Source organism: Panulirus ornatus, chromosome 35, assembly GCF_036320965.1.
Source record: "Panulirus ornatus isolate Po-2019 chromosome 35, ASM3632096v1, whole genome shotgun sequence".
NCBI lineage: Eukaryota > Metazoa > Arthropoda > Malacostraca > Decapoda > Palinuridae > Panulirus > Panulirus ornatus.
Window position 1 is genome coordinate 10,914,464 of NC_092258.1, and position 26,754 is coordinate 10,941,217.

The 26,754-nt window shown below is 41.4% G+C and overlaps 1 protein-coding gene across 1 annotated transcript in view; it reads left to right on the top strand.

Moving 5' to 3' along the window:
• Positions 1 to 26,754, top strand: part of LOC139760136 (alpha-1,3-mannosyl-glycoprotein 4-beta-N-acetylglucosaminyltransferase A-like) — a 127,084-nt gene that overhangs the window by 56,723 nt on the left and 43,607 nt on the right. The window contains 6 exon segments of the mRNA XM_071683025.1: positions 4,788 to 4,925; positions 5,414 to 5,593; positions 10,377 to 10,510; positions 14,583 to 14,629; positions 17,995 to 18,108; positions 18,591 to 18,787. Of these exon segments, the coding sequence (XP_071539126.1) occupies positions 4,788 to 4,925; positions 5,414 to 5,593; positions 10,377 to 10,510; positions 14,583 to 14,629; positions 17,995 to 18,108; positions 18,591 to 18,787 (810 nt within the window).

The following is a 26,754-nucleotide window of genomic DNA, read 5'->3' on the forward strand; positions in this document are numbered from 1 at the left end:
TGCTTGAGAACTACAAGGCTAAGTGCTTGGGAACAACATGGCTAGTGCTTGAGAACAACATGGCTAAGTGCTTGAGAACTACAAGGCTAAGTGCTTGAGAGCTACAAGGCTAAGTGCTTGAGAACTACAAGGCTAAGTGCTTGAGAACTACAAGGCTAAGTGCTTGAGAGCTACAAGACTAAGTGCTTGAGAACTACAAGGCTAAGTGCTTGAGAACAACATGGCTAGTGCTTGAGAACAACATGGCTAAGTGCTTGAGAACTACATGGCTAAGTGCTTGAGAACAACATGGCTAGTGCTTGAGAACAACTTGGCTAAGTGCTTGAGAACAACATGGCTAGTGCTTGAGAACTACAAGGCTAAGTGCTTGAGAACTACAAGGCTAAGTGCTTGAGAGCTACAAGGCTAAGTGCTTGAGAGCTACTGAGGTGCTACTTGAGAACTACAAGTATGCTACTTGGAAAAGTACAGGTGTATTCCTTGAGCAGCACAGGTGTGACACAGGTACGTACGTCAGCGGGTGAGGGCAGGTTGGGTGTTGGGGGGGATGAAGCTAGCACATGTGGAGGGAGTGAGACCGTAGTGTCTAGCAGGGCGCCGGGGTCGGCCACTGGTCTCCCTGGCGGCACACACAGAGTACTGGCTGTTCTCACCCTGGCTGGTGACCCTCCTTTGCCAGAATATCGCATTTCCCTCGCTAGAGCACTGCTGGTGACTCTGCCTGGCTAGTGCATTGCTGGTGGCTCTGCCTGGCTAGTGTATTGCTGGTGGCTCTGCCTGGCTAGTGTATTGCTGGTGGCTCTGCCTGGCTAGTGTATTGCTGGTGGCTCTGCCTGGCTAGTGTATTGCTGGTTACTTTACCTGGCTAGTGTATTGCTGGTGACTTTATCCGGCTAGTGTATTGCTGGTTACTTTACCTGGCTATTGTATTGGTGGTGACTTTTCCTGGCTAGTGTATTGCTGGTTACTTTACCTGGCTAGTGTATTATTGGTGACTCTTCCTGACTAGTGTATTGCTGGTTACTTTATCCGGCTAGTGTATTGCTGGTGACTTTTCCTGACTAGTGTATTGCTGGTGACTTTACCTGGCTAATGTATTGCTGGTAACTTTACCTGACTAGTATATTGCTGGTGACTCTTCCTGACTAGTGTATTGTTGGTTACTTTACCTGGCTAGTGTATTATTGGTGACTCTTCCTGGCTAGTGTATTGCAAAGGTTACTTTACCTGGCTAATGTATTACTGGTGACTTTTCCTGACTAGTGCATTGCTGGTTACTTTACCTGGTTAGTGTATTACTGGTGACTTTTCCTGGCTAGTGTATTACTGGTTACTTTACCTGGTTAGTGTATTACTGGATGACTCTTCCTGACTAGTGTATTGCTGGTTACTTTAGATGGCTATTGTATTACTGGTGACTCTTCTTGTCTAGTGTATTCCTGGTTACTTTTCCTGACTAGTGTATTGCTGGTTACTTTTCCTGGCTAGTGTATTGCTGATGACTCTACCTGACCAGTGTATTGCTGGATACTTTACCTGGCTAGTGTATTGCTGGTGACTCTTACTGACTAGTGTATTGCTGGTTACTTTACCTGGCTAGTGAATTACTTGTGACTCTTCATGGCTAGTGTATTGCTAGTTACTTTACCTGGCTAGTGAATTACTGGTGACTTTTTCTGGCTAGTGTATTGCTGGTTACTTTACCTAGCTAGTGTATTACTTGTGACTCTTCCTGACTAGTGTATTGCTGGTTACTTTACCTGGCTAGTGTATTACAGGTGACTCTTCCTGACTAGTGTATTGCTGGTTACTTTTCCTGACTAGTGTATTGCTGGTTACTTTACCTGGCTAGTGTATTACTGGTGACTCTTCGTGGCTGGTGTATTGCTGATTACTTTAACTGGCTAGTATATTATTGGTGACTTCGTGGCTAGTGTATTGCTAGTTACTTTACCTGGCTAGTATTTTACTGGTGGCTTTTTCTGGCTAGCGTATTGTTGGTTACTTTACCTGGCTAGTGTAATACTGGTGACTCTTCCTGAGTAGTGTATTGCTGGTTACTTTTCCTGACTAGTGTATTGCTGGTTACTTTACCTGGCTAGTGTATTACTGGTGACTCTTCGTGGCTGGTGTATTGCTGGTTACTTTAACTGGCTAGTGTATTATTGGTGACTTCGTGGCTAGTGTATTGCTAATTACTTTACCTGGCTAGTGAATTACTGGTGACTTTTTCTGGCTAGTGTATTGCTGGTTACTTTACCTAGCTAGTGTATTACTTGTGACTCTTCCTGACTAGTGTATTGCTGGTTACTTTACCTGGCTAGTGTATTACAGGTGACTCTTCCTGACTAGTGTATTGCTGGTTACTTTTCCTGACTAGTGTATTGCTGGTTACTTTACCTGGCTAGTGTATTACTGGTGACTCTTCGTGGCTGGTGTATTGCTGGTTACTTTAACTGGCTAGTGTATTATTGGTGACTTCGTGGCTAGTGTATTGCTAATTACTTTACCTGGCTAGTGAATTACTGGTGACTTTTTCTGGCTAGTGTATTGTTGGTTACTTTACCTGGCTAGTGTATTCATGGTGACTGTTCGTGGCTAGTGTATTGCTAGTTACTTTACCTGGCTAGTATATTACTGGTGACTCTCCCTGGCCAGCGTACCGCTGGTGACTCCCAGCCCTGTGCACCGTTGGCGTATTTCCTTGGCTTGTGTACCGCTGGTGACTCCCTGCCCTGTGCACCTTTGGCGTATTTCCTTGGCTGGTGTACCTCTGGTGACTCCCTGCCCTGTGCACCGTTGGCGTATTTCCTTGGCTGGTGTACCGCTGGTGACTCCCAGCCCTGTGCACCTTTGGCGTATTTCCTTGGCTGGTGTACCTCTGGTGACTCCCAGCCCTGTGCACCGTTGGTGTATTTCCTTGGCTGGTGTACCGCTGGTGACTCCCTGCCCTGTGTACCGTTGGTGTATTTCCTTGGCTGGTGTACCGCTGGTGACTTTTTAGCTGACGTACCGCCGTTAACTCTCCCTGGCTAGTGTACCGCGCGCCGGAGGGATGTTTGGCCGTGGTAGGATGAGATGGTCCGTACCTGTGTGCTTGGCTCTGTCGCTCTTCTTCATAACACTCTTAATCTCGCAACACTTCCAAGGTGTGTGTGTGTGTGTGTGTGTGTGTGTGTGTGTGTCCCAGTGTCTTCTTTGGGTGTTGGGTTGGCAGGGTGTGTCAGAGTGGGCTGGGTCTTGCAAGTTGCAAAAGGCGTAATCGAGTCTTTTTCATTCTAGTTTATTCCTGCTATATGTTTCTTGTGTTGACATGTGTTCGTATTAGGGCCTTGCTATATGTTTCTTGTGTTGACATGTGTTCGTATTAGGGCCTTGCTATATGTTTCTTGTGTTGACATGTGTTCGTATTAGGGCCTTTGCAGAGTCGTGTGTTGAACGCCAGGTGTTGATGGTGTTGCAAGCTGGGGATGTGTGGGGAGGAGCTGTTACGTGGGGAGATAAAAACCAGATTTTATTTTTTTGGTAAATCCCTCTCCCCTTAGCGTACTTGGAACGGGTAGAAACATGCCCTGGTCGTGGTGAGAGAGAGAGAGAGAGAGAGAGAGAGAGAGAGAGAGAGAGGGGGGGGGGGGGGGCAGCACTTTAAAGGCTTACAGAGAGGGATGATCGAAGAGAGGTACAAGCAGTATTCCACTCGGAATAGCGGGTCGTTCCCATTTTTTTCTTTTTTCTCAGGAAGTAGAGTTTGTGATGTTGGTTATGTGGAGGTTGTGGTTATACTTGACATGTTTATGTAATTGTAGGGCTGTACTGAGGTGTTTTGAAATTTGATAGTAGGACATAGCGAGATTTGAAAAAAAGAGCGGTTAGCAGAAATTGCTTTATAGCGTTATTCACTGTTACCAAGCTACTACTTCCCAATTTCAAGGTGGTGTGCAGGCCTTAATTAATCCTCTATGTTCCATGCGTCGTATAACTTATTACGAAGCAGATTAATCCACGCGTGATATGATTTATTAACTCCCGCTAGCATTCGAGATCCCGGATGATGTTTGATTCCATCATTTCCCCATAGATGTCACTGTTACCGTCCTGCCACAGCTGGGACAAGTAAACACACATTTCCGTCACCCATTGATCTCCTTCGGGTCTTTTGTGTACGTACATGTCGACCTTGCGTGATATATATCATGGTAAAAATTAAGGAAGCAGTGACGTGTTTATGGGAGAACAAGGAAACAAGTACTGTCGTATTTGTGTTTATATTTCTTCTTGTATTAGAATTATTTATTCGTGTAAGTGAAGCCTTGCTTCTATAAATGGCATGTAAACTGACACGTAAATGTGTAGTGTGCTTAGGTGCAAGTCGTGTGAGGTTACACCTGGAGAAATATAATTATTATAAACGTTACTTGCCCCATCCCTGGGCCACTCAACGTCACGTCAGACAGATGCTGAGGGAAATTATACTACTTTTGGGGTATTTCCTCCAGTAGTGTAAAAATCTAAACCTCTTATGTAAATGAAAAAGTTTAGCTTGTATGACGCTCTGATGGGGAGTTCGGGAAGGGTCTGAAGAACTGGGCCGTTGAGGAGTTAAGAAAATGTGTTTATTGCTAGAAAATGTACTGCTAGGTTGGTCAGAAGAGGAGGTGGCGTGAGATAAAAAGAGAAAATCGGGTCAGAGGCTGAAGGGGAAAAGATAATTTATTTCTGTGGGAGACGGGTGGGGAGGAAGCTGATGTTTGGGGGAGATAAAGTAAACAGTGTTGGTGGTATTGCAGATCTAAGCGGGGAGCAAGTGTTGGTGCAGCGGATGGCGGAGCTGAGGGAGCGTCTCCACCACGCCGAGATGTTGAACCAAGAGCGACTCCAGGATGTCATCCTCCTCTCCCAGAAGTTCAACCTCCTCCTCCAGCCAGGTACTGCCTCCTTCCTCCTACAGCCAGGTACTGCCTCTTATAGTCAGTCGTTGCTTCAGTAAAACTTTCAAAGTAGTGGAAGGATCATATCTGCCAGTGCGTAGTAGACGAACTTTTTTCAAAACAAAGCCCGAAGTGGTGGAGCGGTGACATAAAGAAGTGTCTCTTCTCTAAGACCTTTATCTGTGGGATACCTGACTTCTACCAGTGGATGACCTGGCTTATTATACCAATGGGTGACCTCATTTCTACCAGTGGATGACCTTCCCCTGAGCAGTGGGCGACCTGACACACCAGAGTAAGTGCCTTAACCAGTGGTCCTTCCCGGTAGTCATCCCCTCGCCTTGTTACTCATAATCCAGGCCACTGTTCCATGATCTTGGTGTTCCTTTAGGCCAGGTCATTGTTCCGTGGTTCATCATGTTCCTCTCTCTCCTCAGGTTTGATTCTCTTTGTTTACGGTGTTCAAAGACTGTCCGTGGTTGCAGGTCGGGGCAACGGGACGGGTTACGGCGTGGCCCTGTCGCAGGAGACCAGGGACCTCCTGACGAACGTGAGCCACACCCCAGACATGCACCTCCCCTCCATCTACAGCTACCTGCCGCACCTCCTCCACACGCCCTCCGCCACCACTCCTGCTTTCAAGCTCTCTCGCGGCAGGCACTCAGGTATGTCCCCAAGCCTCTCCATCAGCCCAGCCTCCTTCGACCCTGGGCCCACACCTCAGCTTGACTTCACTCTACCCGGACCTCCTCCACCTTTGACCCCCTACCTGCCCACCACAGCCCCTGACCCCAGGCCGCAACATGACCTTTGACCTCCAGAATATGACCCTGGTCAATAAAAAACTTTGAATTTAAAAAACAAGGCCTTTGCTTTGTGGGTGTGTGGAGCTGTGAGGTACTGAGGGAGGAGGAGCTTGAGCGTGGGCAGGCTGCCTACCCAAACGGCCGACGTGTTAATATCCTGTTTCTGGGGCAGTGTCGGCGGCGGCACAGTGCCAGGGGCGCCACCTTTGTCCCCAGGTAGTGAGTGGCGGTAGTCATTTCCTGGTAGCCCGGCTCCACACCCTTCCTCCGCTAGACCCCCACCCTCTCACTGGCTCTGACCCACCGTGCGTGGCCCCACCCTGGTGTTGCCCCGTCCCACCATGCGTGACTCCACCCTGGTGTTGCCCCGTCCCACCATGCGTGACTCCACCCTGGTGTTGCCCCGCCCCATCGTGCGTGACCCCACCCTGGTGTTGCCCCGCTCCACCGTGCTTAACTCCACCTTGGTGTTTCCCCGCCCCACCGTGCGTGACCCCACCCTGGTGTTGCCCTGCTCCACCGTGCGTGACCCCACCGTGCGTGACCCCACCCTGGTGTTACCCCGCCCCACCGTGCGTGACCCCACCCTGGTGTTGCCCCGCCCCACCGTGCGTAACCCCACCCTGGTGTTGCCCCGCCCCACCGTGCGTGACCCCACCCTGTTGTTGCCCCGTCCCACTGTGTGTGACCCCACCCTGGTATTGCCCCGTCCCACTGTGTGTGACCCCACCCTGGTGTTGCCCCGCTCCACTGTGCGTGACTCCACCCTGGTGTTGCCCCGCCCCACCGTGCGTGACCCCACCCTGGTGTTGCCCCGCTCCACCATGCGTGACCCCACACTGGTGTTGCCCCGTCCCACCGTGCGTGACCCCACACTGGTGTTGCCCCGCTCCACCGTGCGTGACTCCACCCTGGTGTTGCCCCGCTCCACCGTGCGTGACTCCACCCTGGTGTTGCCCCGCTCCACCATGCGTGACCCCACACTGGTGTTGCCCCGTCCCACCGTGCGTGACCCCACACTGGTGTTGCCCCGCTCCACCGTGCGTGACTCCACCCTGGTGTTGCCCCGCTCCACCATGCGTGACCCCACCCTGGTGTTGCCCCGCTCCACCGTGCGTGACCCCACCCTGGTGTTGCCTCGTCCCACTACGTGTGACCCCACCCTGGTGTTGCCGCGCCCCACCGTGCGTAACTCCACCCTGGTGTTGCACTGCCTCCGTGCGTAACTCTGAACCCCCCACACCCCCACACGTGATTCCAAGCCTACCCCGTGTGGCTTTAACCCATCTTGTGTATCCCTGACCCACCATGTGCGTCTCTGACCCACCGCCTGTTTTCCTACCCCGCTGTGTGTTCCTGCCCCTTCGTCTGTGTTTCTGTCCTCCATTACCTATGTTCCCGCCCCTCCGTCTATGTCTATGCCCTATAGTCTGTGTCCCTGCATAACCCTGTGTGTCTCTGTTCCACTGTCCTTATCCCTACCCCGACCTTTGTCTCTGTTCCACCAGTCTCTATCCCTGCCCCACCTTATGTATCTCTGGTCCACCGTCTCCATGCCTTTCCTAAGGTCTGTGCTCTTGCCTTTCCCCGGAGGCTGAGGGCTGTGTTATACCAGCAGGTAAGTCTAGTATATGTGCGGGGCTTCCGTAAGGACTTTGTGAACGCTGACTGTATTTGAGGGCCGCAGGCCGGCTGATGTTAGGGTTCTTGGGTCAGTAGCAGCCTTCCTGGGTCAGTGGTATCCTCCCTGGACCAGTTTTATCCTCCCTGGGTCAGTGATACTCTCCCTGGATCAGTTTTATCCTCCCTGGGTCAGTGATACTCTCCCTGGACCAGTTTTATCCTCCCTGTGTCAGTGATACTCTCCCTGGATCAGTTTTATCCTCCCTGTGTCAGTGATACTCTCCCTGGATCAGTTTTATCCTCCCTGGGTCAGTGATACTCTCCCTGGATCAGTTTTTATCCTCCCTGGGTCAGTGATACTCTCCCTGGATCAGTTTTATCCTCCCTGGGTCAGTGATACTCTCCCTGGACCAGTTTTATCCTCCCTGGGTCACTGATACTCTCCCTGGATCAGTTTTATCCTCCCTGTGTAGGTATCAGCCTCCCGGAAGATGGTGGCCTCCCTGGGTCAGTGGTAGCCTCCCTGGGTCGGTAGAAGCCTCCCTGGAAGTGGTAGCCTCCCTTGGTCACTAGAAGCCTCCCGGGAAGTGGTGGCCTTCCAGGATCATTGGTAACCTTCCTGGGTTAGTGGAATCCTCCCGGGAGGTGGTGGCCTTCCTGGGTATGTGGTGACCTCCCTGGATCAGTATAGTAGTCTCCCTAAGTCACTGGTAGCCTTTCTTGAGATAGTGTAATCCTCCAGGGAGATAGCGGCCTCCCTGGGTCAGTGGTAGTCTCCCTGAGTTGGTGGAATCCTCGCGGGAGGACGTTGCATCCTCTTTTGGGTTAAGATGCACGGCGATAGGATGGCAGCCGGTAAACAAGTCGGAGAAAATATCGCGCCGGAGGATATTAAAATGTCACTACCAGTCTTGACGAAATTTCTCGGTGTCTAGCTTCACCGTAGCTTTGAGACCTTCAGCTCCGAGCACCCATGGTGTCTGCACCACCACCGCCATCACCACCACACCATCTCTTCCAGCCCTGACCTTGGCCCTTCACCCTCAGCCTAATCCCTTCATCATTGGCCCTAATTTTGGACCACCAGGCCTAAATTTGTGCCACTGAATCTAACGCTGCACCACCAACCCTGACCCTGCACAACCAAAACCAACCCTGAACTTGCATCACTGACCTTGAACCTTCACCAACAACCCTGTCCCTTCACCATTGAACTGATACCCAGGAGGGAACACTAGGCCTACAGGAGGATGCATTTGGTCTCTAGGAGGACACATTAGGTCTCCAGGAGGACACATTAGGTCTCCAAGAGGACACATTAGGTTTCCAGGAGAATATATCCGGACCATAGGAGAACAGATTAGGTACCCGGGGGGGGGACATCACATACCCAAGAGGATACACCAGGAGGGCACATAAGGTCACCAGGTGGACACACCAGGAGGGAATATCCTCACCTGGCCCCCTTCTCTGTTCCTTCTTTTAGAAAATTAAAAAAAAAAAAAAAGAGGGGGAGGATTTCCAGCCCCCCCCCGCTCCCTCCCCTTTTAGTCGCCTTCTACGACACGCAGGGAATACGTGGGAAGTATTCTTTCTCCCCTATCCCCAGGGATAAAAAAATCAGAACTACTTATATAATGATATATTTTGTAATTCAGATTTTCCTTCTCACACTTGATTAGTATGTAGCTAACTTTCAGCTTATACAGTGTAGGCCCCCCAAAACATTTTCCCCACAAATGCATACTTTCTTTTTATTTTTTGTTGAACTAGAGATCAAACCCTTCATTTTATTTAGAACTCATTGTGAATCAAGAAAACCAGTGTTCCTTGAATGAGTGGATCAGAATATAGAGGCAAGTTGTTTCTTTTGCAAAATCTATAGTTTTGATACAGAGTTGAGAAGGTCTTTCCAGCAAGACATGCACCATGTAATAAACAATCAGCTGTCTTACAGAGATATATAAGTAGAGAGTGTTGGAAACAGCATTAGAAATCACAGTGGCCATCCATTATCCGTAAGAGTGCTTGATAAAATTCAGATTGTCCGATAGTGCTTTGACCAGTTACTGTAGCAATTTACACACCTGTCACAGTTATTGGGCAGTTCACAAAGCTTAGTTCAAAGAATTATTGAGAAAGATGTGCTTCTGTTCCTATGTAAAGTACAGATCAGAGAAGGCCAGAATGACACGCCGAGAGGTGATAGGTTTGTAAATGCATTACTGAAAGGATTGAGGAAAATCTTTGTTGTTAGGATTTGGTTTTGTATAGCGATGAAACCCACTCCCATCTCTGGACACTTCAACAAGCAAAATTTCTGGGCACATATCAACCTGATGAACATGTATAGTAACTATTGAATGTTAAAAAGGTAACTGTATTCTGTATTATTGGATGGCATGGCATCATTATCTTGTGCTCAGTTGAAGACAAAAGATGGAAGAATGATCACAATCAGCATAGATAGGAACATTGATTTGCTGAGGAACAATCTTATTACAGCCTTTGTGGAGAAATCAGAGTTGACCTGAATACTGCACTGTTTCAGGAAGACAGAACTTTATTTTAAACCTCAAAGAGGACTCTCAAATTCCCAGATGGATGCTTCCCTGATGACAGACTTCACTTGTGTTAACAAGATAAGACAGATAACATTTGGCCACAATATTCCCCAATCCACCTGCTTCAGATGAAATATCTCTGAGGATACTTGAAGGGGAGAGTGTATGCCAATAACCCTCACATCCATGAAGATTTTAAAAGACAGCGGTCAGAGAGAGAACTGGTGATTTTAGAAAGGATTGTCCGTTTTGAAAATTCTCGTTATGCCACTCATTATTGGCTTGAAATTGATTTCAACTTTTTTATTTATAGCAACTCCCAAGTCTTTGATATTTCAGTACTTTCTATTATTTCTTTCCTTGTAGGGCCCTTGCAGGAAAATACAGAGAGAGAGAAAGAGGGAGATTTGTAATCATTGATAATGGCAGTTGATGAGATATTCTTGTGTTGGCAGCAACAATGGTGCTGGGAGTGCCAACTGTCAAGAGGCAGGTCCAGAGCTACCTCATGACTACACTCAGGAATCTCATCGACTCCATGTCCCTCCAGGAGATGGACGAGTGCATCATTGTCGTGTTCGTGGCTGAGGTAAGTCAAAGCTACTGCTTCACCTATGTTGGTAGAGGCAACTATATTGTATCATCTTGTGGACTATCTTGCTGCCTTCTGGTGAGTCTTAGCCCGAATGTCTTGTAATATGTCCCACTGTCTTATGTATTGTCTTACAGAACTTTGTGCACTAATTTGTTCCCTTCAGATATGTTTGTACAGTCATGCTTCTTAAGGTGTCTTATTGTCTTAAACTGCTCTTAATGTGAAATGTTTGATGTAATATCTCGAATTGGTTTCCACTATTGTTTGAAGTGTCATGATACTGTGTTGTTTCCTATATTCATGTGTTTATCTTTGTGCTAAAACTGATTCTTAGTGTTTTCCTGCCTCCTGATTCTTAGTGTCTTGTTTTATGTCAAGGTGGTGGAATTTTTTATTTAATCCATGTCTCACTCTTTAATGCCCTGTTTTGAATTTTAATGACTTTATAAGAACTTTATGTTCTTAGTGCCTTGTGTTTTGTCTTCTTGTTCTGTGTGGTGTCTTTATGCCCTATGTTTTGTTTTGTCTTGGTGCTTTGTGCTGTCTTCATGCCTTGTGTTTTTCTTCATGCCTAGAATTTTGTTTTGTCTTAGTGCTTTGTGTTTTTCTTCATGCCTAGAATTTTGTTTAGTCTTAGTGCTTTGTGTTTTGTCTTCATGTTAAGTCTATTGTCTTGTCTTCATGCCTTGTGGTTTGTCTTTGTGCCATGTAATTTTTCTTCGTACATTGTATTTTATCTTGTCTGAGTACCTTGTCTTGAGTCTTAGTGTTTTCTTTATGCCTTGTGTTGTCCCTTAGTGCCTTTTGCTGTACCTTAGTGCCTTATGTTGTGTCTTAGTGCCTTATATTATGTCGTAGTGCCTATTGTTTTGTCTAAGTACCCAGTGTGTATCTTAGTACCTTAAATTGTGTTTTGGTGCCTTATGTTGTGTATTGGTGCTTTGAATTGTGTCTTAGTACCTAGTGTTGTGCCTTGATGCCTTGTGTTTTGTCTTAATTCGTATTGTTGTGTTTAGTATATTATATTGAATTTTGTGCCTTTTGTTGTATCATAGTGGCTCACATTATGTCTCAATGCCTTGTTTTGTGTCTTTATGCCATGTGTTGTGTCTTAGGCCTTTGCATTTCTTTTTTGGCAGTATATTGTTTCTTAGTCTTTCATATTGCTTCTAAAAACCTTCTGTTGTGTCCCAGAGCCCAGCACTCTCTTGATACATTCTGTTACTCCTTACAATCGTTTGTTTATTACCAGTTTTAGTAACTTGTTTTTGTGCTGAGCATCACACATTTTGTCATTAGGCCTTGTGATGTGCATATAATGTCTTGATACATTTTGTTGTGGACAAGTGACAAACACACACATGGGCTTCCATGGTGAAGTAGATAGCATTGCTGACTATAATTCATGGGTGGGCATAGCCAGGTTTGAGTCTTGGGCACAGCAGTCAGCCCACAGCCACACCAATTATTCGTCCTTCCCATGAGGTTGGTCAATAAATGGATACCTGGTTTAGGCTGGTGTGTGTGTGTGTGTGTGTGTGTGTATAAGTACCTTTTTGTACTGTATGGGGAGAGAGTTTTACATTCATAGGGCCCTCACCTTTTGAATATTTTTTATTACCGTTCTACTTAATTTTACATATGTTGTCTTATTAACCATGTCCTTTAATAATTCAGTTCCATTTGTGTACCATTCTTATACTCTAACAGTACTTCTTTACATCCTTTTTAACAAGTTTCTTGATAAATTTCATATTATGCCCTCTGGTTGCTCTGTCCCTACACCTCAAGAAGAACTGTGCCTTGTCCATGTCCTCAATCTGTTTTAAAGATTTAAAGGTTGTGACCATGGTACTCATCACTCTTCTCCTTGAGGGTAGTCATCTTTACAGCCTGTAGGCATTCCCTGTAACTTAGCTTTCTTAATTTTGGTACCATCTTTGTTGACCTCCACTGGACTTACTCTGTTAGTTCTTTGTGCTTCTTTAAATGCAGTAATCGAACTGAAAAGCATAATTTAGTTTTGGTCTTATGTTGGATATGAATAGTGTGTGTGTGTGTTTTTGTTTACACATATGGGTAAAAGTATGGAACAGACTTATAAGCAATGTTAAGTACCAAGCAACATGTCTAAAAGTCTCTCCCTATAAACACACAAATTGTTATCACACACACACCTGGCTTGAGCTGGATTGTGTGTGTGTGTGTGTGTGTCATACATAGAAGCAAAAACATGGTGCATACATGCAAGGTTAAGAGATTGAATAGCTAGAGAATGATGAGAGTGAACGCAGCCCTTCATCTGTTCCTGGCACTACCTCGCTAACACTGGAAATGGCTATCAAATATGAGTATATTTCTGTTTTTCATAGGTCTTCACCATTTCCCATGTTAGTGACGAAGTCCGAGGAACAGTCAAAGAAATGTCCTCATTCACTCACATCCACTCTCTGGCTGTCATGTACAATGCACCAAAACCAGTCTGGCCCAATAGGCCTTTCCATGGCTTTTCCTAACTGCTTCAGATACCCTGGTTCAGCCCATTGATACAATGTCCTCCTGTGTAAATCACATAGACTTTATTCACTCTATCCATTGCATGCCTCTCTCTCCTTTCTGTATGTTAAGGCCTTAAGCCTTTAAAGCATCTTTCACTCCAACCTTCCACCTCCTCCTTTGTTCCTTGTTCCTTCCACTTTTAACATGTTTACCATCTTATTCATCCTTTCTTGACTCATCCTTTCCATGTTCCAAAGCATTTCAGCATACCCTTTTCTGCTCTTGTGTACATAAGCCTCTGACTACCAAACCACTCTCTTAACCTATAACTGTTTATTCGATCAACCCTCCTTGTACCATACACTGACACACCTTCACTGAGAACCACTTAACCTTCTCCATTCCTACTCATGCATATGCCTGGTAAAAATTCTTCGCATTATTCAATAACTTTCCATATACCCCATATAGTGTATTTGTAGCACCCTCCACAAGGCCTTTCTCTCACCTATATTGTATGCTTCCTCCTGATCTATAACTACCCCACAAAGTTTGCTCTCTTTCTCCAAATATTTTTCACAAATTCTTCAAAGCAAACTGCACACATCCTCTTCCTCTCCTGAGGTCACACTGCTTCAACCCAGTCATATATTTAATGCATGACTTTCCATACACCATACCAGATATACTCAACTGATTTATACTTCAAGCATTCAGTCTTGTCCCCCTTGCCTTTCTATAATGGCACTGTACATGCATTCTGCCAGTCCTCACCTTGAGAAATACAAGTAATAAAAAGCCAGGCTAACCATTCAGCAAAACTGTCAATCCCTTTCCTGAGAAATTACACTGCAGCCCCATCAAATGCTGCAGATCTGCTATGGTTCATTGTAGCAAGGCTTTCATTTTCACCTTTTTTTTCACTAAACCATTTGGCAAGACTTTCATTCCACATGCAACCTCAACCAAAACACACAGTATCCCTTTTTTTTCACTTCAACTTCACCTATTACCATGCCTCATCTGCTCCTCTCACTGTAAGCAAAATGTCACCTTAGATGAGGCAGTATCATTCTCAGCAGATGGAAAGGACTATGTTCTCATCAAGGAACTTTTTGCTCCAAAGAAGTCCATCATTTTCCTGCTCCTGCAGAGTGCAGTCTCAGAGCTGCAGGAGCCCCATAAGAGTGATCTTTTGGCTGTATAATGATAATGAAATATATGCTGCATGTCTCATTTGATTTAATTTAACCTATACTGTGGTGAAGACAGACATGCAAAAGCATTTCTAGAAAGATTTGTTTAGAATATGGGAAAATGGGGCAATATAGTATTTTGTTATTATGGGATGATAACTTAAACAGTACTGTATTACATGAGAGATGAGCCTGTGCAAAGGACAGTAATGGCTGGAGATGCTGATATTGAGTTCATTCTCTAATTTTCTGCATTGATGTATTGGACAGCACTAATTGTAATTTAAGATCTCTTCATAGCATTTATTATTATTCTTGCATGTATGGCAATAAGTTGATATGTTAACAGTATTTTGTGTGTATGTTTACAGTGGGACATAGACTACGTCCGACAAGTTGCTGCACAAATTGAGAAAAAGTAAGTATCGTTTATCTTTAAGGACACTTGTAAAAGTTCAAGTAATGATAAACAGTGAGCTGTCTTTAATTATAAGACTTCTAATATTGGATTTTCATAAATCAGTGTGTTTATGTAGCATTTCACTGAGAAAATATTTACTGTTGTTTATCATAGATCTGTAGAGTGTTTTGTCATTATTTCAAAAGACTTAATTGTTGTGTTTCATGCTCTACTGTACAAAGAGACATGCAAACAGGTTGTTTTCCCCTTAAACTACAATGAACTTTCTACATTATCATTTATGAGTTGCCAACCTTTTATGTATTCAAAACTGGGTGACTTATGCAGAAACTTCATACACTATGGCTTCTTATCATTTCAACAGCAGTGAGTGTCAAAGAACCAGCAGGAGAGTGTAAAACATTGACTGAAGAATTATCTGTGTTTGTTTGGCCATCACATGAGTGTAGAATGTACAACTAGCTTATAGCAGAAAATAAGAATACTGTAAAAGAATGAGGGTCACATGTTCATACTATTTGTTTCATTAAATCTCATTTGACTCAGGCTCTTATGTATAAGCAACTTTAGTGAAAGAAGTTTCTCTGTATGGTCACAGTTTTCCACTCATCATATACTATCTTTGGTCACATCCAGACTGTAATTAAGCTCACTGGTTTGTAACATGACTGAAACCTTGGTGCAGTTTTAGATTTGGTAAACAGAGAAGAGATAGTGCAAGCTTTGCGGAAGATGAAAGCCGGCAAGGTGGCAGGTTTGGATGGTATTGCAGTGGAATTTATTAAAAAAAGGGGGTGACTGTGTTGTTGACTGGTTGGTAAGGATATTCAATGTATGTATGGTTCATGGTGAAGTGCCTGAGGATTGGGGGAATGCATGCATAGTGAGGATAAAGGTGTGTTCTAATTACAGAGGTGTAAGTTTGTTGAGTATTCCTGGGAAATTATATGGGAGGGTATTGATTGAGAGGGTCAAGGCATGTACAGAGCATCACATTGGGAAGAGCAGTGTGGTTTCAGAAGTGGTAGAGCATGTAAGGATCAGGTGTTTGCTTTGAAGAATGTACGTGAGAAATACTTAGAAAAACAAATGGATTTGTATGTAGCAATTATGGATCTGGAGAAGGCATATGCTAGAGTTGATAGAGATGCTTTGTGGAAGGTATTATGAATATAAGGTGTGGGAAGTAAGTTGCTATAAGTAGTGAAAAGTTTTTATCAAGGATGTAAGGGATGTGTACAAGTAGGACGAGAGGAAAGTGATTAGTTCCCAGTGAATGTCGGTTTGCAGCAGGGGTGCGTGATGTCTCCTTGGTTGTTTAATTTGTTTATGGATGGGGTTTTTAGGGAGGTAAATGCAAGAGTTTTGGAGAAGGGCAAGTATGCAGTCTGTTGTGGGTGAGAGGGCTTGGAAAGTGAGTCAGTTGTTGTTCGCTGATGATACAGCGCTGGTGGCTGATTCAGGTGAGAAACTGCAGAAGTTGGTGACTGAGTTTGGTAAAGTGTGTGAAAGAAGAAAGCTGAGAGTAAATGTGGATAAGAGCAAGGTTATTAGGTTCAGTAGGTTTGAGGGACAAGTAAATTGGGAAGTAAGTTTGAATGGAGAAAAACTTGAGGAAATGAAGTGTTTTAGATATCTGGGAGTGAATTCAGCAGTGGATGGAACCATGGAAGCGGAAGTGAGTCACAGCGTGGGGGAGGGGGCAAAGGTTCTGGGAGCGTTGAAGAATGTGTGAAAGGTGAGAACTTTATTTCAGAGAGCAAAAATGGGTATGTTTGAAGGAATAGTGGTTCCAACAATGATATATGGTTGCAAGGCGTGGGCTATACATAGGGTTGTGCGGAGGAGGGTGAATGTGTTGGAAATGAAATGTTTGAGGACAATATGTGGTGTGAGGTGGTTTGATCCGAGTAAGTAATGAAAGGGTAAGAGAGGTGTGTGGTAATAAAAAGAGTGTGGTTGAGAGATCAGAAGAGGGTGTATTGAAATGGTTTGGTCACATGGAGAGAATGAGTGAAGAAAGATTGACAAAGAGGATATATGTCAGAGGTGGAGGGAACGAGGAGAAGTAGGAGACCAGATTAGAGGTGGAAGGATGGAGTGAAAAAGATTTTGAGCGATCAGGGCCTGAACATACAGGAGGGTGAAAGGCGTGCAAGGAATAGAGTGAATTGAAACACTGGTGTACCAGGGTCAACGTGCTGGCATTGGATTGAACCAGGGCATGTGAAGCGTCTGGGGTAAACCATGGAAGGTTTTGTGGGGCTTAGATGTGGAAAGGGAGCTGTGGTTTTGGTGCATTACACATGACACCTAGAGACTGAGTGTGAACGAATGTGGCCTTTGTTGTCTTTTCCTAGCACTTCCTTGCACGCGCATGGGGGGAGAAGTGTGCCATTTCATGTGTGGCAGGGTGTCGACGGGAATGGATGAAGGCAGTAAGTATGAATGTGTACATATGTATATATGTATATGTCTGTGGCCCATCCCACCCACATATACATGTATATACATAAATGCCCATACATGCACATATACATACCTATACATTTCAACATATACATACATATACATATATACATATGTACATATTCATACTTGCTGCCTTCATCCATCTCCGTCGCCACCCCACCACACATGAAATAGCCCACACACACACACACACACACACACACACACACACACACACACACACACACACAACCCACAAGGTAGCGCTACAAAAAGACAAAAAAAAAGGCCTTATTCGGTAACACTCAGTTTCTAGCTGTCATGTGTAATGCACCAAAACCACAGTTCCCTTTCCACATTCAGGCCCTACAAAACCTTCCATGGTTTACCCCAGATGCTTCACATGCCCTGGTTCAATCCACTGACCGCACGTCAACCACAGTATACCACATTGTTCCAATTCACTCTATTTCTTGCATGCTTCTCACCTCCCTGTATGTTCAGGCCCTGATCGCTCAAAATCTTTTTCACTCCTTTCTTCCACCTCCAATTTAGTCTCCCACTTCTCCTTGTTCCCTCCTTGGATATAGTTTTCCACACAACTTAGGAAAAGTACCCACTCAAAGGAGGATTTTCGTTGCTCCTCAATATTTTACTTACTTTTCTTTTTACCACATTTGATTACCTCATTGGCTTTGGGATGTGCAAGATGCATCTGCATTCTTTATGTTGTATTCCTTGAATTTTTTTTGATGCAAGCTTTAGATGGTTCTTTTGGGTTTCATATGCTGCTAAGATGTGGATGTATCCAGTAACCGAATTCGTCATCAGCACCCATGCTTTCTTTCTATAAATAGCTTCTCGTTTCTTAGAAGTTCTTGCCATAATGCAAGCCAGTTTAACTTTGACAGATTCCCAGAGCACCTGGAGAGTGGATTGCTTGAGGTCATATCACCACCAGAGTCCTTCTACCCAAATATGGACAAGTTGAGACAAACTCTCGGTGATCCCATGGAAAGAGTAAGGTAATTAGTGGCAACCTTTTAAAAACTTGGAGTATTGATGATGATGTTTATCAGCTCATGAGGTTCTTAGGAAAAGAATTTCTAACATCAATTTGAATAAATCTATGTCAAGATTTTATATTTATTTTATTTGTGGAGCTTGAAACACTAAATAGGATGTGAAAATAACTTTGATAAGGCTATGACTCAGAACAGTTTAGATTCGAATTATATAAAAAAGTGAAAGAAAGACAGGGAAAATCATAAATACTGTAATTTAGTGCACAGTTTACTTTAGTTTCTTTAATAGGTATTGTATACTATATCAGATTTTCCTTCTATTTTCAGTATTTACTTGAATTCTTAGTTTACTATCTGTTTTTTCTGCAGTTAAAGTTCAGTTTTAGTGGAATATACTTTATACAATCAATTCTATGATTGTCTCATTCATAACTTGTAAAATGTGTGTGATATTTTGAAAACATAGTTTTGTATAAACACAGGTGGAGAACTAAACAGAACCTAGACTTTGCCTTCTTAATGATGTATGCGCAGCCTAAAGGAACCTTCTATGTGCAGCTAGAAGATGACATACAAACAAAGAAAGGATATATCGCTACAATGAAGAAATTTGCATTGCAGAAAACTTCGGAGAAGAAAAATTGGTTTGTCTTGGATTTTTGTCAGCTAGGATTTATAGGTAAGATTACTTATGAAAGTCATTCTGGTTGTGCATAATTTTTTTTACCTCATACAGATTTTGCTTCATTATGAAATGCAGGAATGAAGATTTTTTGGGGGGAGGTAAAGTTAGTCAGAAAGTACGTGGTTATCATGCATAGTTTTACCTACCATTAGGGTTTGAACACAAATGATATTCAATTAAGTGACTTCAAAAGCTTTTCTGAGTTTAAGATCATTTAAGCTCTGTAACATATTTATTTGATAAGCATCTAAAATTAGAATATCTGCATCTTATTCTTGAAAATTGCACAGTAGATGCTGTCTGTGTCTTACAAACTAGAACTCTAGAGGGGGTTTGAAAAGCAAATAGTTAGTCTCTCTGGTGTATTGTGAGCTTATTTATGCCTCAAGATGGGCACATGAGGGACACAGTCCAGTATATTCTGAGTTCATCCTTTGGGAAAGTCTATTTAAGTGAGCTTGCACTGCGAGGGCTATTTGTAAAAATGAATATACAGTGTACGTTAGTTTTTCATGAATTTATACCATGGAAGTGCTAGTAAAGTACTCATTAGACTTGATCATGTCTTAACCTCATACCTTAGGGGTGGAGACATTATTTAGAGCTTCAGTTTGTAATGAGCCTACACCTAGAGAGGGGCTCATTAAGTACACAATACACTTGGTATACCATGAGTTAACATCTTGAAAGCATCTTGAAAATTGATAAAAAGAGATTCTCTTCGTACAGTGTGTTAAATATTCTTATGTTTATAAATTTTTAACACTAGACTTGTTATTTTCCTTGCAGAAAACAGTATCAGTCTGTATACTGTCGTCTATTGATACTGCATTTCATACGCAATGATTAGTGGTTGGTTCGCCTTAATGCTTGAGACATGATCCTACAATGCAATATTGAAAGCTAGTCTAGGTGAAGAAGTATTATAACATTGTTTTCTCTGCAAAAGATAACTCCTCATGTGTAAATTCCTTAGTCTCCCCTTTGCACAGTAATGACCACATTTATTACAGTTGAGGTATGCGTTACATATATGAGAACTGGGATACTTTTTTTTTTTTATAGGCCATCCATTGTTTTTCTTTTACCTATTTGATAGTTTCTATCTCATGAAGAGATAGAGTGTGTTAGACTGAAATTGATAGTTAATATGTAAATAAGATTTTGAATTTTTGTTATAATCATTCAAATTTAGATTGTATTTCAAGCATCCCTAGTTTGGCATCCTTTTAATGCCAAGTCAAAAGGTATCATAATGATTAATGGCTGTCCACAGGAAAAATGTTCAAGTGTGTAGAGCTTCCCTACCTGGTACAATTTTTCATTATGTTCTATAATGACAAACCTGTGGATTGGCTTCTCGACTATCTAATTCAGACGAAGATATGTAACTTGGACAAGGATACTGTAAGTAGTCTCTTGCACTGCTCCATCTGCTGTTAGTAGCCTGTGTGCAGTATGGTGTCATAACTATAGATAATTTGCTCTCCCCAGATATAACAATAGCACTATGCCCTAACTGTTTAGAAGTTGATAAGAGATTCTTTTATTTTTAGTTTGTTTTTAGTGACCTTGATTTATATTTCCAGATTTTTTTGTTTGAAAATTTACTTAAATAATCCAAAACCATCAAAAGATGATAAAAGAGAATAACCAAAGTTTTGAGAAGCTTTTTCTTTGTAATCACAACAGTAGCAGTAATCATAACAAAGGCAGAGGTCAGACAGCTTATAAACTAATCAAGTCCTCTGTGTAGAAAATAAGACTACTAGCAGAAAATGCAAGATCATTTGTGATTTTTTTATGTGACCGGCAAAGGCTGCTAACCACTTACATGGTGATGGTTTAGTTGTAGTGAATGCTCTAACCCCAATTTAGCAATGGTTGCAGGGATGTTTGTAGTCTGTGCATATCTGATATGGTACTTACAGATTGTTGGTTATCCTTATTGCTTCTGTGTTTAAAGAATTTTCAAGTAAATCTTGGTCTCCTTTGGAATGATCATATCTTCAGTTGCAGTTTTTCCATTAAGTATTAAACACAGCATGCTTGATGTTAATTCAGTGAAGGATATCAGAGCATGATTTCATAATTTATCTCATAGAAATTATTTTTCTTACTATTGTTTTGTATTTATATAAGTGACAAAAACTTCCCATGCTGAAAATATCATTGTATGTATATCAGATATATTCAGGTGGGTTTAAGAAATGGAGGGGTTTGTTTTTTGGCCTGCATAGAACTCCAGATTATTGCAGAGTTAACTTTTGAGCATAAGCAAAGTGTCTCTATCTAGTGAGACTAGGAGACGTGTTCCAAGGAATTTTTGGAAAATGTGTTGAAAATGGTGTAATTTGGTGCCACTTGAATCTACAAATTTACCATAGAATATTGATCACTCTAAACTATTAAAGAAGTTTTCAGTCTTCCTGTTTGTGTATATGCACTAACTCCAACAATTTTGTGATAAATATTAGACAAACTTCGCAAGTTCCTTGAGCGCCCCTGTTGTGTGCAGTCCCACTGATTTGCTTTGAAAGCAATTTATTTAAGGCTTTTTTTCTTTTATATGTATGACATTATTCATGTACTTGGGCTGGTATATGCTAGATATCATCCAGAGCTTTAGATATTACCTAAAATTCCATTTTTGGGTCTCAAGGCATTGATATGGGTCTATTTTGAGATCTGAAGATGTTCTGGTTTCAAGAGTGTACCCCTTTCTCTGCATTATCTGCCCTTACCGTGTGTCTTGAGTTCAGTAGGGTCTTCCTCCATGTTCCTCACAGTGGTTATGTACCATGTCTATTTATTATCATTTCCAGTTTTCATTTGAATTGTTGGATAAGGTACATATAGCCCCTGCAACATCACTCATGCACATTTTCATCCCATGCCTATTGCGTTACAGTGAAACATGGACTTCTATACTTATAGATGTGATTCATTCTCTGTCAGTTTACACACCAAGTTAATTCATCATTTGAGACTTTTTCCATTATACAACTTCTAATGGCTTTTTGACACAAAATAACCATCTCACATCTGTATTCTGTCTTTCCTCCTAATTCCAGCTATTCTGTAAAAACTATCCACCTCTGTTGCTTTTATTTGTTACCTCTCCTGACATACATGCACTGGGGCTTCATAGTCATGCATTATCCTACACTCTCTACACTTAAAATTTTTTTACATTTGCCTGAACTTTTATTAGTGCATCCACAACTTTTCCTCAGCTTTCTCACTTCCATCATACAGCTTCCCACTCAGATATTTAAACTCATCCAAAATTTCAAGTTCTAAATAGACTGACTTTTCTTCCTTTTCAAAAACTATTGTCTAATTTTTATTTACATTCTTTTTCAGCTTTCTCTCCATGCATACATCACCTTATTGGCCCACTATTTTATCGAGCTCTTTCTTTTATTTAGCGAACAACATAGCATCATCTGCAGCAACTCTCATTCTTTTTCTTCTTGGTTAAGAATCACTTAGATTATATCCCATCCATAAACTAACTAAATGACCATGGTGTAATCAGACTACCTTTATGCACTCCCACATTTCCTTCACATTCACTTATACCCCAGCTTACTTACACATATGTACTAATTCCATTATAAAAGTTCTCAAAAGCATTCAAAAGTCTTACATTCATGCCATATTCACTCCAAACTACCCAAAGTGACTTCCTATTGATTTTATCATATGACTTTCTCTAAGTGCATAATCTACTTTACACAACACTTTCTTCTTTTGCTAAATCCATCTGGTTCCTTATCAAAAAGGGATTTACTTATCCTTCTAATCTGTCAGTCAGTATCCTACCATGATGTACCAGCTATGTTGATGAGCTCATTCTTTTACAATTTTCACACTCTTATGTACTACATGTTTCTTTGTATACACACACACACGTCTTCTTAATCCACTACTATTCGCCATCTTGCTCACATGCCTCAAGCTTTCTCATTCCTTAAGAGCTTTATTTCTTTTCTTATAATATTTTACAATATTTCCCTGTCATATATAACTACTCTCGCCCCCTCTATTCCTATTGCACCATAGACACATCTCTTTCACTGTTCCCTTCATTTGTTTTGAAATATTTACTCCATCCCTTACATGCTCCAGTTTTGTTATTAAGCACTCACCCAAACTTTTCTGATGCACAGTCACTCTTCTGCTACTATGTACCTCCTCACAGCATAATTTATTATTCTCTTTTAAATTTTGATTATTTTTTCTTTCCTCTTATTGATGTATACTGTCCTTTAATGCTTTTATTCTGGGTTTTATATTCTCTACTCTTTGATCTCCATTCATCACTATTTTGTGACATATTCTTCATTTTTCAAACTTTTTTCCTCCATCTTTTTCAAATCTTTTTATAATCTACACTCTTTGACCTCCATTTATCTTTATTTTGTGAGATTTTTTTTTTTCAAACTGTTTTCCTTCATCTTTTCCAAATCTTCATTCCATCATGATTTATCTCTTGCCACACCCTGTACATAATGTTCAACACACTTCCTTGTCAGCCCCCATTAAAGCAGTCATAAATTGCCACTGGATCACCTCCTCTTCATTCTGAACAAATTTGGATCTTCTTACCTATTTTTTCAAACTTATCCAAAAAGTTGTGCTTCACCCTTTCAGTCCTCAACATTTCCACTCTAATCCGTCATATTTTTCTCTTCTGTTCCTATTCCTGTTCCAACAATAATATTACCTCATATTACAACCATATGATCTCACAAATCCTCTCCTAGACTGTACATCATGCGTACGGTCTAGGAGAGGATTGGTGTCTATCATTTCCTTTCTCATCAAAAACAAATCAGTCATGCCATTGTCTACCCTATTTTCCATTTCTACCATATTTCCATGCATTTTTTTCTTTTACATATTTTAGTCTCACAGTCTTTTAGGAGTCTAATCTTAACTCTGGCTCCTCTCATTTTCTCCATTCTATATGTCATTTTCTGTAAGTCCTATAATCTCTTACTGTGGAGTTTAGTGTTGTCTTTGTATCCCAAGTCATATGTTTATTGTTTACCCTTTTGAATCCCTTCATTTGTCTACTGCAATTTTTTTTTCTTATTATAAAATTCAAAAGCAGAGCAGTAGGAATGCTTCATTCGGTTGAGATTTAAGTAGTTAGTATGAGATTTTATTGCTGATGTGAAGTTTTAGGAATAGTAAGTATTTGCATTTTGCTTTTGATGGTGTGGTGGCATTGTTGCTGTTTGATATTGCCCTTTTTTTCTACAAGTGAAGATCTTTGTTGCTATAGAAAGTATGGTGTATGCTCTCTTCTTCAAATACAATACTTTTAGTGCAGGGTTTTTGTCTTTGGTTGGAAGAAGATATGCAGTTAGAAACAACTGGAGCAGTACCTTGAAGTGCTTTAAGATACTGACAGAAAGAGAGGTAAAAACCCACAGGTTTAGCATATATCAAGACATTTGTCACCTCTGTTTAGCACTGGCAAGAAGTGATATCATGAACTGTGGTTAGTAGTTTGAAGAAGTCTGCTCTCAGTCTTGAGCATGTTGCTTTTGCAGGGAAGTGTAGTGTTGACAGAGAAAGTGAACAGAACTGGGTAGACTCTAATGGAAATGTTTTTATTTACATGAACAAATATGTGAAGAGATTGTAGTTGATATTTGAAGAGCATAAAAAAGGATTAGCAGCAGGAAGAAGGTGAAGAAGAGAAGGAATTACTCACTGAGAAAGTACATTAAAGCTTTCACATGCTGTAATTATACAGACTCTTTGCTATTAGTTTCTTGACTCATGTGACCCCAAATAAATAAATACAGAAAAAAAACATTATTAGCAATACCATCACGAAACTGTGAAAGAATGTATCTCAGCTTGATATTTATGATATTTTTGAGCCCTCTGATTACGGAAAGCCAATCGTATGTAGAAGCAGATGATGTCTTTTTTATTCTTACCCCAGAGTTATAACTGACTGAATAGACTGATGGACTTTAGCAAAAGTTAGAACTCAATAGCATCCCTGAAAGACTTAAGTAGAACTTATTATTTAGTTGATTTATATAAGAATTTTTCACATTTTAACATTGTTTGCCTCTAAACATAATGTCTCACTAACCATTTACCTGTATTTCATGTAAGGTAAATAGAAAATGGATAAACTTTCATGTAACAGCAAATTAAATAGCATGTAGATAGTCATTTTTGGATATCATAACCCTTGTATGATATGAAGGAATAAGTACATCCTATTTCTATGCACTTTATGTCTTATATGATGAATGGAACAATAAATGTGGATGCAAAAGGCTTCAAATACTAAGAATGTAACACCAGATCAACTGTAAATATCTTTAGGAACAACAAATGAACAGATAGAATACTTGTACCTACAAAAATCCCAAGGATCGAGGTTTTGATAAGCATTTTAGTGGCATATTACTGTTTGACTGAAGTAGATTCACTTCCAAAAATGGTGGGCGATGGTAAGCTAGAGGAGTATGTGTAGGGTATATGGGTCATGAACAGCTGATCAAAAGCATTGCAAATTGATATTAAGGAGGTAATAGATGATCAGCGTTGAAGGTTTTGGTTCATAATCAAAGGGTAAACTGGGTTTTTAACATTTTGAGTCAGTGTGAGTGGTATGCTAAGTTTTGAGTGTGAAATATTCTGTCATGTTTTCATAAAGAAGTAAGGAGAAATGCCCCTTTGTATTCTTTCATGTGGGTGCTTACTTTTCTGTAGAAATGAAAGTCCTGTTAGGCTTCCTTTTCCAAAAGCAGCCAGTATCACTTATTAGATACTAACTTTTACAACCTTTTTCTGTGTTGAATAATAGGCTGATAAGCTTAAAATTCCCTAGTTAGTATAATTTCATTTAGGTTTTAGTAGGGTTAAAATGTATGAGGACTTGCATACAACTTGCACAGAGGTCTTTTCATTATCATTTGGGTTGATATTGGAGCTCCTTCTTGCCTTGAATTTTGTTGTAAAGGTTAATGGCTGCCTACATTTTTGCATGTTATGTTGCTTCAGTCAGTCTAGTATCCATGATAACAAGTACTGAGTTGTAAATGTTTGATATTATTCTTATTCTTCATATTTTGTATTGTTGACTTGCTAACCACTTGCAAATGATACAATCCACTCTTGCTCAGCCATTCTGATGTTTTCATCTTATATGGAAGAGAAATTTATCTTTTCAGCTTCTTTACAGGTTTTTGCTTATAGGGGTAATTCCAGGACTCTTCTTTTCAGGAGGGGCTGACATGATTCTAGTATTATAGTACTAGTGTGCACAGTGGAGGGGCTTATTAAACACTGTTTATAAAACCATGCACAGTAAACTTGAACCTGTATTAATACATAAACCTTTTTATGGTTGTGGAAATTACAGTTTAGAACATATAGTGATATGTGCATAGTTTTCCATTATTTGTAATAGATAAACACACCATTTGAATAATGCAGTATTTAATGAAAATGTATAAGTACCATTTGAATGATGCAGTGTTTATTGAAAATGTATAAGATTCATTATTTTTTTCTTAAAGACACACTGTAGATTGGGTTTTTGTCATAAAGGAATATGAACCATCTATTAACCAGAGTGATCCAAAGAGCTGTGTAATGCTGTAATGTTTAGGTCCCAAAACCTATGATGATGAGGAACCTTCCAAAGATGAAACATGAACATGTTATTATTACTATCATCATTATTATTATTATTATTATGTAACCCAGGACCCCTTTCACTGAAGGGTTCTAGCATCTTCAGGGCTACATTACTCCCAGTAGCAGGGAACTGATGGACTTCTTTAGAATAAGAAGTTCCTTGACAAGACTGTACTCCCTTTCATCAACAGATAATGCTACAGCCTTGCTAAAGTGACTTTTTACTCACTGTAACCACAAGCAGATGGAGTCTGATAACACCTAAACATCTCACTAAT